General features: G+C 52.3%; 2 protein-coding genes across 2 annotated transcripts; both read right to left on the bottom strand.

Annotated features, from left to right (window-relative positions):
• Positions 1-420: 420 nt before the first annotated feature.
• Fam50a (family with sequence similarity 50 member A) lies at positions 421-7,701 on the bottom strand. Its single transcript, XM_070039466.1, has 13 exons — positions 7,516-7,701; positions 5,660-5,744; positions 5,460-5,559; positions 4,850-4,995; positions 3,662-3,738; positions 3,468-3,534; positions 3,210-3,271; positions 2,716-2,792; positions 2,306-2,360; positions 2,078-2,126; positions 1,913-1,983; positions 1,648-1,758; positions 421-611 (listed from the first exon to the last, which is right to left on the bottom strand). The coding sequence occupies exons 1-13, from the start codon at positions 7,624-7,626 to the stop codon at positions 603-605; spliced, it is 1,020 nt and encodes a 339-aa protein (XP_069895567.1). The 5' UTR covers positions 7,627-7,701; the 3' UTR covers positions 421-602.
• Positions 7,702-8,511: 810 nt separating this feature from the next.
• Positions 8,512-15,807, bottom strand: Gdi1 (GDP dissociation inhibitor 1). Its single transcript, XM_070039467.1, has 11 exons — positions 15,565-15,807; positions 14,352-14,459; positions 14,118-14,217; positions 13,821-13,955; positions 12,757-12,955; positions 12,366-12,497; positions 11,000-11,099; positions 10,335-10,506; positions 9,721-9,865; positions 9,503-9,557; positions 8,512-9,422 (listed from the first exon to the last, which is right to left on the bottom strand). The coding sequence occupies exons 1-11, from the start codon at positions 15,607-15,609 to the stop codon at positions 9,270-9,272; spliced, it is 1,344 nt and encodes a 447-aa protein (XP_069895568.1). The 5' UTR covers positions 15,610-15,807; the 3' UTR covers positions 8,512-9,269.
• Positions 15,808-15,891: the final 84 nt, after the last annotated feature.

Consider the following 15,891-nt stretch of genomic DNA (forward strand, 5'->3'; position numbering starts at 1 on the left):
CTCTACCACTGAGCCACCTTCCCAGCCATTTATGGTTATTTTTGAAAGTAGGAATGATGAATCTTCCAAGTTTTATCTTTTTCAAGTGTTTGGGGTCTGGCATTTCCAAATGAATTTTAGGGTAAGTCTGAAATTTTGCTTTGGATTGTTCATTGCTATAGGAATATAATTGATTTTTTGGTGCCAGTACAGGGGCTGGGATTAATGCCTTATGTTCTCACTTGGCTTAGCTGTGCTCACGGCTGGATTGGGGGCGTGAGTTATGGGCATCTGGCTGGCATCTGACTGCCTCCTCACACTTGTAACCCTCCTGCCTTAACCTCCTGAGTGGGCACCACCATGCCCAATAAAATAATTTTATGTGAATGTTATCGCAATGAAAAAGTTTGTAAATAAAACACTTTCTCACAATGCAGATACTACAGCTCTGACATAGACTTTATTGTAAAAGAAAAAGGCAGTAATAGCAACACCAGGTACCAGGATATGGACAACTTTCATCTTCAAAGCTGTGGCACAATCCCAGGGGAACTAGGCACCTGTAGTCCTGGAAACATGGGATTGTGCAGAGTAGAGCTGAGACCATGCCTCCTTGTGGATGCTCACCGGATCTGGTTGGAGGACAAGGGGGAGGTACAAGGAACAAGGAACATAAGACAGAAGCTAACCAGGAGCTATCTGACATGTTACTTTGGGCTTTATTTAACTTCCTTTAAAGGTCTGAGATCATGACTCAAAATCGGTACCTGATGCTTCTGTTCATTGGCTAGAAGTCTACCAACTGAGCCATACCTACCAGCCCCTCTTTTTTTTTTTTTCTGTTGGGTCTGGTCGTGGAGCCTGAATTCTGGGCCCAGGCGCTGTCCCTCAGCTCTTCAGCTCAAGGCTAGCGCTCTACCACTTGAGCCAAAGCGCCACTTCCAGCTTTTTCCTTTTTGCTTATGTGGTGCTGAGGAATCAAACCCAGGGCCTCATGCATGCAAAGCAAGCGCTCTACCACTGAGCCACCTTCCCAGCATCCCCCCACCCTATTTTTATTTTTATTTGGTTTGTTCATTGTTCATCATGGGGCTTGAACTCTGGACTTGGGTGCTGTCCCTTCACTCTTCAGCTCACGGAGAGTGCTCTACCGCTTGAGCCACAGCGCCACTTCCAGTTTTCTAGTGGTTTATTGGAGATAAAAGTCTCACGGACTTTCCTGCCCTGGCTGGCTTTGAACCATGATCCTCAGATCTCAGCCTCCTGAGTAGCTAGGATGACAGGCGTGAGCCACTGGCACCCGGCTTTATTTGGATTTTTGTTAGTTCATTGGAGATTAGGAGTCGCATGCATTTACTTTCATACTCAGCTGGCTCTGAGCCATAAGCCTCTGATCTCAGCCTCCTGAGTACCTGGGATTATGGGTGTAAGCGTGGCTGGTTCTTTAACTTTTTTTCTTCCTCTAAGACAGTCTCTCTAGTTAGCCCAGGCTGGCTTCAAACTTGCAATCCTCTTGGGTCAGCCTCCTACAATTCTAGTTCTTTTGCAGGAAAAGGCGCCCACCCCACTGAGAAGCAGATTCAGTCTTGCCCTCCACCACGAGCTACCCAGGGCAGTACTGGGACACCTCAGAGGGGCCTCCTGAGGCTCACTTCCCTGCCAGCTCACCGTGTACTTGTCCCACTTCTTCTCAGGGTCATAGGGCTCCCAACGGCTGGCAGGAAAGATGTGCTTGTTCTTCTCATACCAGCTCCTCAACACCACTTTGCCTGCGTGTGACTAAGGAATGGAGAAGATTAGGCCTTGCTACTTGCGGTCAACCTCAAAAATCTCAGGTTCCTTCTTCCTGAGCTTTGTCTTCCCCAGGCTAAGGACACCTGCTCTACCAGACTCAAGGCACCTTTCTCTGCCCGGTGCCCTGGCATCACCGTACCTCATCCTTCTCCACAGTGGCATCGCTGAGCAGTCGCACATCATCATGAACATCAAAGTTAAAGAGTGGTCCTGCAGGAGAGAGCAAGGTTATGCTATCTCCCCACATACTAGGCCCCACCTGTTGTGGGCGGGGGGTGGGGGGATCTGAGCTAGAAGCACTCACCACTCTTTCCTCGGGCCTTAGTGACGATGAAGTCATAGAAGCTGTGATGCTAGAACATGAGGGCAGGAAGTCAGCTTCATGGCTCACCTCAGCCTCTCTCACTGTCTGTACCCCACCCTGCCCTTTATGACCAGCAGCCCTGGGAGAGCACAGAACCGTGTGGGACCTCTCCTTCAGACGCGCAGGGGTGCGGCACCCACTGTGTGACCCAGGGCCACCAGGACTCACATGGGGGATGATTAAGTCCTCCTTGATGTACATGAGCTGCTCCACCCCTGCTGACCTGAGGGAGAAACACAGGAGGGTATGGCCAACCAGAGCATCCCCAGGCAGTCACGGAGCAAGGGGCTGGGAGGAGGCAGCCAGAATACTCTGAGGGAGGCTCTTTGGCTCAGTGAGCCTGGGACGGGGCTCCAGTGTCCTCCACCTTTGGGCCACAGCTCCAAGGCAGGACGCTCCCACCTACGCTCTAGAGCAGGAAGGAAGAAAAAGGCATGTGACTGACTCTCCTCTCTGGGGAGCACAGTGCCCAGCATGCCACCTTCCCAGTTGGGAAGCAGTCCTCTTGGGTGTCGGATCGCCTGGCTGAAGCCATGGGTTGTGCGCATTTTGCACACACAGGCTCACACCCCCCTTACCTAAGCTCACTGAAGTCTTTCCGCAGGATCTCAAGTGCCTTTTGCAGGAATTGCTGCATGGTGTTCCCCTTTTTCATCTATTGGTGGAGGGAGGGGGAAGGAAGACCAAAACCTGAAGCACCGCCGGGTGCTGGTGGCTCACGCCTGTAATCCTAGCTACTCAGGAGGCTGAGATCTGAGGATCACGGTTCAAAGCCAGCCCAGGCAAGAGAGACCGTGAGACTCCTATCTCCAATAAACCACCAGAAAACCGGAAGTGGCGCTGTAGCTCAAGTGGTAGAGCGCTCGCCTTGAGCTGAAGAGCTGAGGGACAGCGCCCAAGCCCAGAGTTCAAGCCCCACGACCGACCAAAAAAAAAACAAAACCCTGAAGCACCCTCAACCAGCCAGGGGCCTGGAGGCTCGCGTCCTCCCTACTGTGCTCAGGACCCCAGCTGCTTCCAAAGGCATGATTGTCACTTCCACCAGACACAAGGGAGGTCTGCCACTGCCTACCTTCACTGTCCGCCGGTGCCCAGAGCCATCCCAGTAACTGAAGGTGATTTCGATTTCCTCACCTACAAAGCAGAGTTGCCGGTTGGGCTCCAGATCCAGGCACCACCCCCGCCAACCTCCCTGGTCCAGCTTCCACAGGCTCCAGCACGTAGCCAAGGGGATTGGTAGCAGAAGGACCACTTGGGCCTCAACCTTGTTCTCTTCCTGCCCCAGGACCCCAGGAGTAGGCCATTCTTATCTATCACGGCCAGCACTCACTCTTGATTTTCTCCTGCTTGGCTTCCCACTCCTGCCGCAGCTCTTCCCGGAGCCGATTCTCTTCCTCCTAGGAAGAGAGAAAGCAGGTGAAGCAGTAAGGCTGAGGGTTGCCCCCCACTTCCTGAGCCAGAGCCTCATTCATGGCCAAGGACCAGGTCAGATCAATATCAGAGCCTGAGCCAGGCAGCCTTTACCTCCCGGTCTCGGTCAGGCAGGAAGCTTGTGTCCACATCTGGGTTTTTCCCCAATTTCCTTTTCTTGGTGGTGATCTCTGGAGCAAAAGAAGCAAAGAATGTCAGCATTATTCTCAAAGTGGTTTTGATCTCAAGGACCCCCTTACAAGGGTCTCTCGGACCCTTAGGTGCCTAGAGCATGCTTTGAGAAGTGCTGACCTAGAAGACAAACATAAATTTTCAAAAAGGGTCCCACTATGGGGTTACTAAAATGAAATCTCCAGAGAGGAGGAAAAATCCCAAGAAGCCTCGCATGACAGCATAGTCCCTGCATTTCACAGCAAGGACCTGTCTTAAACCAGTGACACACAGTGAAGTTGACAGGCTTTCTCCTAGGCCTGTGCAGTCCAAAATAGCGGCCTCATAGTGATATCCTTCTCTGTATAACTTACACGTAAGGTAATAGTAAACAAAATTGTAGTTCCTGCCGCACACAGCCCCTAGCACTAGACCTGAACCTAGCTCAACAAGCTGCAATGGTAGTGTTTTTTATACAGCTGGGTTAAATACAATGTAGAAATTTATGGTGAACTAACCAGGCACCTGTAATCGTAGCTACTCAGGAGACTGAGATCTGAGGACCACGGATCGAAACCAGCCCAGGCAGGAAAGTCCATGAGACTCTTATCTCCAATTAACCACCAAAAAAGCCAGAAGTGGAGCTGTGGCTCAAGTGGTAGAGTGCCAGAGTGCCAGCCTTGAGCAGAAAAAAAGCCAAGCAAGAGCACAAGGCCTTGAGTTCAAGCTCCTGTACCAGCACACACAAAATAAAAATTTTAATGTATGGTGAACTATGGCCCCTATGGCAAGAGAGAAACATTTCTATTACTTCAGAAAGTTCAAGCAGCCAAACCTGGTCCAGACTACCCCAATCCAGCCTACATGACATATCCAGGGGCGGCTTCCAGACCTTTCTAGTCACCAGCCTCACTCCAACAACCTCTCACACAGATGGCTCCTATGCAGGAGCTGTAGGGTATGCTCTAAATTTGTGACATCCCGTTCCATACTTGAGGGGAAGCCCACTGGTATCCTTTCAAGAAGGATACAGTCTTGGTCCCCTGTGCTCCTCTCCTGCTCCACAGTGAAGATACTTGTTCCTTTTACAGCCAAAAGTCCTGGTGAAGCTGTGGTGGGCAAGGCCCTCACCTTCCCTTTCCAGCTCCTCCTCATATAAGGCCATCTCTTCCTCCTCTTCGCCTCCCTCCTCTTCTTCCTCCAACGTGAAAGACAGGCTAGAGATCTTCCGCTTGGCCTCCTTCTTGCGCTCCTTCTCTCGAAGCTTCTCTAGCTTCCTACCAAAGTATGGGGAGCCATGAAACCCCATGCCTCCAGCCTAAGGTCTCTTCGCTGACCCAGGGCCACCTCTGGGTTCAGTATGGAGCCCACCCAGCACAGGCTGGATCCCTCCAGCACCTCAGAGGAATCCTGCCTTGAGTCCCTTCCAGCTAATAGGGAGAGTGTTGACCACCACACAACACACACAGAGGGCCACAGGAGGAATGGAAGAAAGAAGAACAGAGGCTGTGAAGGAACTTGGTGGAAGGAAAGGACACAGAGGGATACAAAGAAGGATTAGACGAGGAAAGTGAGGAAACTAGTATAGACCCAAACAAACGCTACACCTGTTTCCAGAGTAGAAATGGTGCTCCCCCATCCCCATGGAGAAGTCTAGTCTGCCCCTCCCCTGGGAGTTCCCAAGATGGAGCTGAATCTTGAGGAGAGGGGCTGCCACTGAGAGGCAAAGGAGAGAACCCACAGCTGCAGCTCCTTCGACTGCTCCTTCTTCGCTAGCTGCTTCTCCCGCTCCTTCACAAGTGCTTCCTGTTTGGCCTTCATGTCATTTAGGGTCACAAGACCTGTGAAACAAGAAGACATGGAAGGAAGGATTGGACAACTAGGGCCAGCAAATGAGCATCCTCTGGGCATGAGAGAGGCTGGCATGTGCGCCCTGCTCACCCACGGTGCTAGACTTGAGCTCCGCCTCCACAGCATCATAGTGTGCAGAAAACTTCTTGTCAATGTTGGATTTCATTATGTTCTCCTGTAGGGGAGGGAGCATGCCAGTGAGGGCCACCCCACTGTGGAAATGACAGACAGCTGGGAACCTAGGTTCTACTCCTGGATCTGACAGCAGGCATGCTATGGTGTAATCTTGGAAAAGATATGCCCCTTGTCCCTCTCTCATTTGTAGGTAGAAGGGTCCATGAGGTTGGCGGCTGGTGGGGGAGGGCACTTCCAGTACCAACAGAGCCAGATGGGGTCATTCCCCATTGGGTTCCTGAACTGCTCTAGCCCCTTCATGCTCTAGCTGGGGCTCAGAGCTCCCTCAGTGCATTACAACCATTGGTCCTACTTAAGCCTGGCCTTTTGTTTTAGGTGCCAGGCTGGGGCTTGAACTCATGGCCTGGGCAATGTCCCTAAGCTCTTTTTGCTCAAGGCTAGTATTCTGCTATTGAGCCACAGCTCTACTTTCAGCTTTTGGATGGTTAATTAGAGATAAGAGTCTCTCAGACTTTCCTGCCTCTGCTCGCTTTGAAGAGTGATCGTCAGATCTCAGCCTCCTAAGTAGCAAGGATTACAGGTAAGAGCCACTAGCACCTCACAACTGTAGACTTTTCATACCAAGCCTTTAAAGTTGAAGCTTCTGAAACCCAAGATGGGTGGGTGGAGGAGGTCAGGAGAGGACAAAAGAGAAAAGAATGACTGAAGGGTCCAGTCCTTCATATGTGATATTCCTTCTTCTGGCTCCAGGTGTTGCCAACAGCTTCCTAGGAGCTCTCCTTCTCCTCAGACTAGCCATATTATGTATAGGTCCTTCTCTCATCAAGGTCTCTAACCAAGTGACCAGAAGATTAAAAAAAAATACCTTCAACTTGCCAGAAACTCTCCACTTTCAATGGGGCCAGAGCTAGAAGACTTTGTGTCAAGCATAAAACAAATTGGTGTCTCATGTCTGTAATCTTAACTCCTCAGGAGGCTGGGATCTGAGGATCTCAGTTCTGAGCCAGCCCAGGCATGAAAGTCTGAGAGACTCCTATCTCCAATGAACCCCAAGAAAACCAGAAATGATGCTGGTCAAAGTGGCTGAGCGCTAGCCTTGAGCTGAAGAACTCAGGGGCAGCATCCAGGCCTGGAGTTCAAGTCCCATGACCTACCCCCGCCCCTCCAAAAAAAAAAAAAAAAAAGTAACCTGAGAGCTCGTTTCTTGGGCCTGGCTACCCACTTATCTGAGGTGAGGTAGGGGCCTACTGCGCCCTGAAGCCCCAAACCTCTGGTGTGTTCCTGTCCATGCTGAGGGCTCCTTGGTCCTGCATCACTGAGCCACTGTCATTAGCTCATCCCTATAGCACTGGACAGCCTCGAGCCTACCTTGGTGAACGCACAAAGGGTTACCCCTGGCTTCCTGTGGTATGTACTGGACACAGGTGGAAGTCTGGCTCTGAGGGCCGGAAACCTGAACCCAGGCAGCTGGGTACTGATGAAGGGCGCCAGGAGGCCCGTCCGGTTCTAGTGCCACCAATAAAACAGTCTTCTCCTGGAGAACTTTTATAGCTGTCTCACACTCTGATAGGGTCCAACTCTGGACCTATTTTCCAGATGAGACTGGCCGGCTAGCTTCTGTCACCTACTGGAGGTCTACAGGCAAGCGTCCCGCTCCTGACGCCGGCCCCGCCCACCAAGCTCTTCTAGCCTGTCGCCTGGGCTCTGCTACAACTAAATCTCGCGGTACCACCAGGGGGCTCGCGCGGCGCCACTAGGGGGCCCGCGCCGCACGCATGCCTGATCTGATGCTCCTGGGCCCCGGACCGCACCTCTGCAATCCGCTGCTTCATCTGCTCCATCTGCTCCCTCTGCTTCTCCCGCTTCTTCATCAGGTGCATGGCGCGACCCGCCTCGCTCGCGGCGCCCTTGTACTGAGCCATGGCGGCAGCTCCGGAGACTGTGACAGCGGCCTGTGTTGAGTCTTGGTGGTGGCAGCCCTTAAGTCAGCTGATGCGTGACGTCTGCCACCGGGAAATGCGCGGCCCCGCCTCACGCCCTCCTACTAGCACGTGACTGGAACACGTGATTCCTATAGCCTGAGAAGTTGGCAAGCTCCTCCTGCCTTTTTTTTTTTTGGTATGCCGGTCCTGGGGCTTGAATTCAGGACCTGAGCGCTGTCCCTGAGCTTCTTTCGCTCAAGGCCAGCGCTCTGCCACTTGAGCCACAGTGCCACTTCCGGCTTTTTGCTGGTTAATTGGAGTCAAAATTCTCAGATTTTCCTGCTGAGCTGGTTTGAAACTCCGATCTTCAGATCTCAGCCTTCTGAGTAGATAGTATTACAGGCGTGAGCCACCGGTGCCCTGCCCTGCCTCGCCTCCTGATACAAGTCTATGCCCTAGGCTTCCTGCACTTCTGCCCCTGATGTTAACCCTTATCCTAAGTGGACGCACCAGCACCCCTCCTCTATGGTTTTAAGGCTGGCCAATTATTTTTTGTTTTTGAAGTAGAGTCTCCCCATGTAGCTCAGCCTGGCCCCCAATTCACAATCCTCCTGCATAACCCCTCCCACCAGTGTTGGGATGGCAATGACACACTGCCACACACCGATGCCTCCTATTGACCCAGAGGCTAATTGTGCACACACACACACACACACACACACACACACACACACACACAGACCAGTTGTTGGTCCTCTTACTTTCCTTGCATTGACCTGAGGATGTAGTCGTGATTGATGCCAGTGGCTAAGCCAGACCCCCAGCACAGGGAACCAAGGCCTTGCCAAGCACATAATTTTTAGGAAATGAATCTAAAGATCCAGATTCAGGTTTCAAACAGTTTTATTGAGAGGTTTTGTTTCCTGTGAAACACACTAGAGTTTGGGGAAGGAGACACAGTCACTTTGCAAGATAAGGGTTTCCCACCACTATAAAGGAAAGGCATGGGGCAGGGCACGTGGGTCTGGGTCCATTTTCCCACCTCCTTCTGCTTTGCTCACATTTTTTTTAGCAAGTACCAGAGAACACAAACACTAAGACAAGGAATAAAAACAGAAAGATCAACCTCCAAGGGGCCACACCTAAACCTCCCCTTTCCTAGGCTTGGCCAGGGCTGGAAGGGGATAGGGTAGCTCATTCCAACAGCCCCCAGGCTGCACCAGAAGGCTTCGGGCTCAGACAGGGCAGGCCAGTTAATAAATTAGAATAAATTAGGGGAAGGAATGCAATTTTGTGCTGGGAGGGCCCCTTCTCTCCCAACACGCAAGAGTTGGTGGGGGGGAGGCAGGGAGCATCTCCAAAGGCCACTACAGTGGGGGTAAGAGCAGTGCAGGCAGAAGTCAGCTTTTCCTCCACGTCCTTCCCAAACAGAGCAGAAGAATGGGGGAGGGGGAGGGAGACATACACAAGGAGAGGAATCCTCTTTTCCTAGGATAAGGAAGGGCCAAGAAAGAGGATGCTATCCAACTCCCATCTCCCAAACCATCGCTAAGGTTAAAGATTTGGTCAGTGAATCAATGAGGTGGGTGATGGGCATGTGGTGGGGGAAGCAGAGGATGCTGGGGCAGGGGAGGGCGGGGCAATCACTGGTCAGCTTCTCCAAAGACATCATTCTGTTTGCGCTTCATATTCTCAAAGTCGAAGGCCGAGCCAGCCATGCGTTTGTAGATGTCTTTGATGTCATTGCAGGTTGTCTCAAAGTGTGTAGTGGCATCATAGGAGCATGAGCAGAACACCTGCAAACAGCCCAGGGTGAGTCAGAGGACCAAGTCCCTGGGTGGGCAGCCAGAGCCAGGGCTGGGGATAGACTTCTTACCTGGCTCTCCGAACCATCATCAATGGGCTCATACAAGTCACTGATTGCCACAAACCTGAGGGGGCAGACAAAGGGGAGGGGAATGGAGAAGACTCATCACAGGCCCTTGCCCTTCCTGGTCTCCACACCTACCATTGAGGCTCCCCTCTCTCACCGCCCTTCTTCCCCTCCCCCTTCCCCCCTCCCCTCCTCAGCCCCAGGTTCAGCCCAGCTCTCACTTCTGATCAATGGGCTCCAACAGCTCCAATGCTGGTTCAACCTCCTTTTCTGGCTCTGCAGTCTCCACTGTGGTGCTGGCAATGGCAATGTACTTGCCCTGGGCGGCCACGTTGTGTGCGTAGGAGATCATGCACACGTAGATGTCTGGCCAGAGAAAACAGCTACATGTAAAGAAGGGTCCTAGGGGCTAGATATGATTCTGGCCCACTGGCCCCTCCCCAGAGCCACAGAGCATCAAAGCTGTCACTCTCATGGAGTGTTATGGGTCAAGCCATCCTATCCCCAGGGCTTGTCACAGTAACTGCAACTTGTTTCCTTACAAGATGACACAGGAAGCCCCAAAGCTGATAGGGGGAACACAACCACCCTGAAGAGTGATGAACTGGAACTGGGAATGTGGCTTAGTGGTAGTGCTTGCCTAGCATGCTATGAAGCCCTGGGTTCCATTCCTCAGTATCACATAAACAGAAGAAGCCCGAAGTGGTGCTGTGGCTCAAGTGGTAAAGTGCTAGCCCTGAGCACAAAGAGGCTCTGGGACAGCGCCCAGGCTTGAGTTCAAACCCCAGGACTGGCAAAAAAACAAACAGGTAAGTTATGTTCTGGTCTGGCCTACCTGACTTCCTGTTAACCTGGTTCTGAGGGATGATGATTTGGCAGGAATTGGCATCATTGGTGTTCTTGATGGGGTGGCTGAGGATACAGATGATGCGGATCACCTGGCCAGCTTTCCGCACACGGTCTGGGATATAGCTGGGGTCACAGATCAGCTGCTTGCAGCGGGCCACCTGTGAAGGCACCACAAACCTTGTTCTTGTTGGCTCACTCCTTGCCCTGGGTGGCAGTAGGTCTGACTCACAAGGAGAACAGGTAGTGTTCCTGTGCTGTCACCACTGCTACTCCTATAATACATGGCCCTTCTCTGCAGCCCCAGCACTTTTTTTTTGCTGGGACCATGATCACGAATGCTTTGGGGTTTTGTTTGTTTTGAAGACAATATTTCACTATGTATCCTAACTGGCCTCTAACTCACAATACTCCTTGCCTCAGCCTAGGCTCAGGAACATTATTTTCTTGATGACAGACATAGCATGGGGCTTTTGCAAACTACCTCTTGCCAAGAGGAAAGGCTATGCAGACTTCCTTTGGAATATCTAGTTCTCCACTCTGAGGTCCTTGGGGCTGAGCATCAGCCTTCAGGCTCCTTGGGAACAGAGTTCCAAAGCAGGTGACCAAACTCTTCCCCAAGCACAGTAACATCACTGCACATGGAAGGCTTACCTCTCCCTCAGACTTCACGCCTACCACCTTGCCATTCTCCATGATGATATCATCCACAGGTTTGTTCAGCATGTATGTTCCCCCATAGATGGCACTCAATCTGTAGGAAGGAGATGATAGCAGAATCCCACTCCCAGGAACAACAGGGACCAATTCCACTGCACCCTACCCACCCACCACTGAGGTATAAAAAAGACTGCCCCGCCGGGTGCTGGTGGCTCACGCCTGTAATCCTAGCTACTCAGTAGGCTGAGATCTGAGGATCGTGGTTCAAAGCCAGCCCGGGCAGGAGAGACCGTGCGACTCCTATCTCCAATAAACCACCAGAAAACCGGAAGTGGCGCTGTAGCTCAAGTGGTAGAGCGCTCGCCTTGAGCTGGAGAGCTGAGGGACAGCGCCCAGGCCCAGAGTTCAAGCCCCACGACCGACAAAAAAAAAAAAAAAAAGACTGCCCCACCCGGACGCTGGTGGCTCACAACTGTAATCCTAACTACTAGGAGCCTGAAATGTGAAGATCCTGATTCAAAGCCAGCCTGGGTGGGAAAGCCTGTGAAATGTTAATCTCTAATTACCAACAGAAAACTGGAAGTGGTGCTGTGGCTTCAAGTGCTAGAGTAGTAGCCTTAAGCACAAATAGGCTCAGGGACAGTGCCCAGGTCCAGAGTTCAAGCCCCACAACCACCACCACCAACAATAAAAAAGAAGCAGGAGGAAGTCAGAAAACCCAGTACTTCATCCCAGATTTCTCACTGCTATAAACTCAGGAGCCATCTCCAGCTTCTTTGGAGCTTCTACCCAGAATATTCTGCAAAGGGTTAGTGAGGGTAGCATGAAGGAACAATTCCACAAGAAATGGCCCAGGGCTGGGAAGTTGGCTCAGTGGTACAGCGCTCGCCTTGCATGCTTAAGGCCCTGGGTTCGATTCCTCAGCACCACATAAGCAAAAAAAAAAAAAAAAAAAGCCGGAAGTGGCACTGTGGCTCAAGTGCTAGAGTGCTAGCCTTGAGCTGAAGAGCTGAGGGACAGCACCCAGGCCAAGAGTTCAGGCCCCACGACCGGACCCAAAAACAAAAAACAAAAAACAAAAAAAAAAAGAAAAAAAGAAAGAAAAGAAAAGAAAAGAAATGGCCCAGTGCTAGTGCTTCCAGAAGCTGAGCAAGCCATCTCCATGGAGAACTGTCTTTGACTCTGTACTTCAACACACTAGGGTTGTGCCCCGCCCCCCATCACCCAGGAATGAAGAGAAGGAAATGAAGATCACAAAGAACCAAGTATGAAACGCTACAGGAATGCTCAAAGAGCCCATTTCCATTTTTGGCCTTAGTCCTAAGTAATCATGTCAACTGAAACAAAAGTTTGTCTTCACCTGGCAAAGCCCTGGGGAAGCTCACCCAGGCCATAGAGTGGGTATAAATATGGGCTCTTGCCATATCGGGCCAATGACTCGCTGTACAACTTGATGCGGTTGATAGTCTCAAGACAGGGCTGATCCAAGTAGCTGGAGGATAGGAGTTAGGGAAGAGGCTCAGCAGCAGCATCTGTACACACCCTAACCCAGGCAGCTGCGCAGCCTTCCCACCCCCCACACGGGCTGGGAAAGATGTGGAGTGAATGCAGGGGAAGGATGGAAAGGCAACGTGTGAGCCTGCAGTGAACACAAGGTACATGCAGGGGGAGAGCAGGTGCTGCAGGCAGGTGTGGGGAGGGGAGGGTGTGGGAGAGGCAAGTGGGTTCCCGCCACACCAGCTTCCCCTCACTCATCAGTGCGGTAGAGTGCCAATGCGTGGCCAGTGAAGTCGATGACATCCTGGCCCAGGTCAAACTTCCGGTAGACATCACGCATGCTGGTAGTCTGGGGGTCAACACCTTCAAAGGTCTTGGGGTCATTCTCATCAAAGTTTGCCACAAATACCAGGAACTTGCGGAAGCGTCGTTTTTCAAACATGCCCATCAGATCTGTAGAGGGAATCATGAGACTCTGCACCACTTGACAAACCCCCACCGGGGCAGTCTAAGAAAGAAGGCGCCATGGGGCTGGGAAGGTGGCTCAGTGGTAGAGCCTTTGCCTTGCATGCATGAAGCCCTGGGTTCAATTCCTCAGCACTATATAAACAGAAAAAAGCCAGAAGCGGCACTGTGGCTCAAGTGGTAGAGCGCTAGCCTTGAGCTGAAGAGCTGAGGGACAGTGACTAGGCCCAGAGTTCAGGCCCCACAACCGAAAAAAAAAAAGAGGGCACCCTAGCTCCTACCTGAGCTATTCACGTGACCTAAGATTAATCTCTCCATTGTTCTTTGCCTCACTTTACCCATCTGCATAAAGAGGGGATTGGGCAGGACAAAGCTCTCCCATAGATGGGTTTTTTTTGGGGGGTGGGGGGGTCCGGTTGTGGGGCCTGAACTCTGGGCCTGGGCGCTATCCCTCAGCTCTTCAGCTCAAGGCTAGCGCTCTACCACTTGAGCCACAGCGCCACTTCCGGCTTTTTCCTTTTTGCTTATGTGGTGCTGAGGAATTTAACCCAGGGCCTCAGGCATGCAAGGCAAGCTCTCTACCACTGAGCTACCTTCCCAGCCCTTGAAGATGTTTTGAGATCAAGGGGAACCTTTGCCAAAAGCTGACATTTTTTAAAAAAGGATTCCACCCGCTTCCCCCCTCCCCTCCCCCCCCCACCAGTGTTGCCTCTACTTGTAGGTTTGCTTGCTGGCAACCTGCTGTGCCAACCAAGAACAATAGAGGAACTGCAAAGCAAGTGGCCTGTACACGTGCAGAATGTGACCTTGGGCAAAGGGAAGCTTGGCTCTGGCTCAGAGGACCCATACTCACTAGAAGCCAAGGCCTCAGTCTCAGTGGATGGCACTTTGTAGATCTTGCCTCCCTTGTAGACAAAGCTGCCCTCAACCACCTTGAAGTCCAAGTAGCGAGTCACTTCTGTGTACAGTAGCATCTTTACCAGCTGCCCTGTGGGAGGATGGGGAGTGGGGAGAAGCAACATCAACATGGCTCCCTCTGGCAGCTCTCACTGATCTGACTGCCCCTGCTCTGGAGCCTGCCTTCCTTTGGTCCTCCCAGCCCCGCCCCCACCTCCTCTCCCCACTCCAATATCTCCTTTATCTTCCTCACCATTGGCCATGAGGAATTTGGGGATCAGGTCAACGTTCCAGTCTCGACCCCGGCCCATGGCCTCAGGGGGCCCCTCCAGCAACTGGAAACGCTTATAAAGCTGTAAACAGAAGGGAAAAAAAGAGAAAAACCTCAAGGACTACCCTTCCTACATTTCTGTTGAGAACTTGAGGAGCTGCTCTGACCCATGCCCCTGTGAGAGGTTGAACCTGAGCCTTGAATAGGCAGTCTTACCTCCTCCAGAGGTGTGATGGAGGAGCTCTCTCCCCCATAGTAGGGGTTGCGGTCCATGTGCAGCACCTTCTTTCCGTTCACAGACATGATGCCTGACAGGATGCATTCCTGGGGGAGGAGTGACATTTGCTGCTGTTAACTCCCTCCTGCCCATGTTCCTATCAGCAGCTTTGATTTGTTCCTCACCACAAACCAGCCAAATGCACGGCTCTTTCAACACAACCCCACCCGGTTCACTACTGAAATTAGGAGCAATAAATCACTTCCTCTGAGCACAATCTCCTTTATAATGCTGCTGAGCAAAGAGGTGAAGAGAAGCGAAGCAATGGAAGCTCTGAGGGAGAGAAAACACGCAGCAGACACAAGCACAGTCTTCTAGCATCAGGCTGCAGGAAAGTCATCTACTTAGAGGAGCACAAAAAGACAGATAAAAGACAGGGAGCCAAGGGTAAAGACCCATCCCCACCTCAAAGGGCAAGTGAAAGGGAAGTGATGATTAGGTCAGTCCTTGAAACCTCAGGCCCCACCCTGGGCTGCTTTTCAAAGGGCAGAAGCTCCTGGCTGTGCCTTCTGGGCCATATTCATGGGGAAAGTGTCTGGGTCCAGAATGAGGGAGATGAATCTCAGGGGAGCAAGCCAAAATGGGGGTTGGAAAAAAAAGAGCAAGATAAACAACGTGTACTGTAACTGTCACTAACTCAAGGACAAAGGCTGCAGATACTATTCATCCTGAGGTCTCCATAGGAAACCTGGGTGGGGGAGTAGGAATGTGGTTACTGTTGCAGCTTCTGGAACATTCTCTGGGTGCCTGTCCCCCCCCTCCCCCCAGAGAGGCAAGATGAAGTCCAACCCAGGCAGGGCCCTCAACCCCCGTGGCTTCAGACCTCATCCCCATCGAGATGAACACAAGATGGAAGGGGATGATGGGAGGGGATGTCAAGCAGCTGATGGGTGGGGGCTAGGTGGGCGGGGTCTGGGGGCTTCGAGTCGAGTCGGGGGTGAGTTTTCTCGTCCAACAGGCCAAGGTAAGAAGGACGGGAGGGGGTTTGGAAGAGGGCGGCCTGCGACGGACCCTATTCAGGGCCATGGTAGCGGAAACCCGAATGGAACATAGCAATAATGGGGAAGATGGGTCCCGCGGCCGAGGTCCGCACGGCCATCGGAGGTGGAGAGGGCGTGACGTGCTGAGAAGAGCGCTTAAGGCTTCACTTACAGTAAGGCCGGTCCCCAACACGATCACATCGTATTCCTCGTCCATGGTCAGGCTTCGGTGCCAGTGTCCGTGTCAGTGCCAGCGCCCGCTCGGCTCCTCCTCCTCCTTTACCACAGCTGCCGTTACCGACTCCGCCGCCGCCGCACTGAACCAAAGATGGCGGCGCCGGGCCGTCACTGGACCCCTCCGCCGCGTCAAAGAGTCCCGTCCTCTCCCCGCGACCAGTCCCTCCTCACAGGGGCCACAGCTTTCCCTCTTTGTCTCCTAAAAGGACTACTAGCGTCTGGCTCCCAGCACTAGCTCAGTTATGCCGGCGATGCCACTCGC

This window comes from Dipodomys merriami, unplaced genomic scaffold (assembly GCF_024711535.1).
Source record: "Dipodomys merriami isolate MVZ:Mamm:240054 unplaced genomic scaffold, mDipMer1.0.p SCAF_3, whole genome shotgun sequence".
NCBI classification, from domain to species: domain Eukaryota; kingdom Metazoa; phylum Chordata; class Mammalia; order Rodentia; family Heteromyidae; genus Dipodomys; species Dipodomys merriami.

Bases quoted from the DNA above. Each gene is read 5' to 3' on its own strand.
- Fam50a (XM_070039466.1), bottom strand. From the start codon at position 7,626: ATGGCTCAGTACAAGGGCGCCGCGAGCGAGGCGGGTCGCGCCATGCAC. The intron at 2,127-2,305 runs GTGAGTCCTGGT...CTCATGTTCTAG, and splicing joins AGGACTTAATCATCCCCCAT to CATCACAGCTTCTATGACTT. The intron at 1,759-1,912 runs GTACGGTGATGC...TCCATTCCTTAG, and splicing joins CCACTGTGGAGAAGGATGAG to TCACACGCAGGCAAAGTGGT.
- Gdi1 (XM_070039467.1), bottom strand. From the start codon at position 15,609: ATGGACGAGGAATACGATGTGATCGTGTTGGGGACCGGCCTTACT. The intron at 14,460-15,564 runs GTAAGTGAAGCC...CTCCTCCCCCAG, and splicing joins TGTTGGGGACCGGCCTTACT to GAATGCATCCTGTCAGGCAT. The intron at 9,866-10,334 runs GTAGGCCAGACC...TTCTCTGGCCAG, and splicing joins CCAGGTTAACAGGAAGTCAG to ACATCTACGTGTGCATGATC.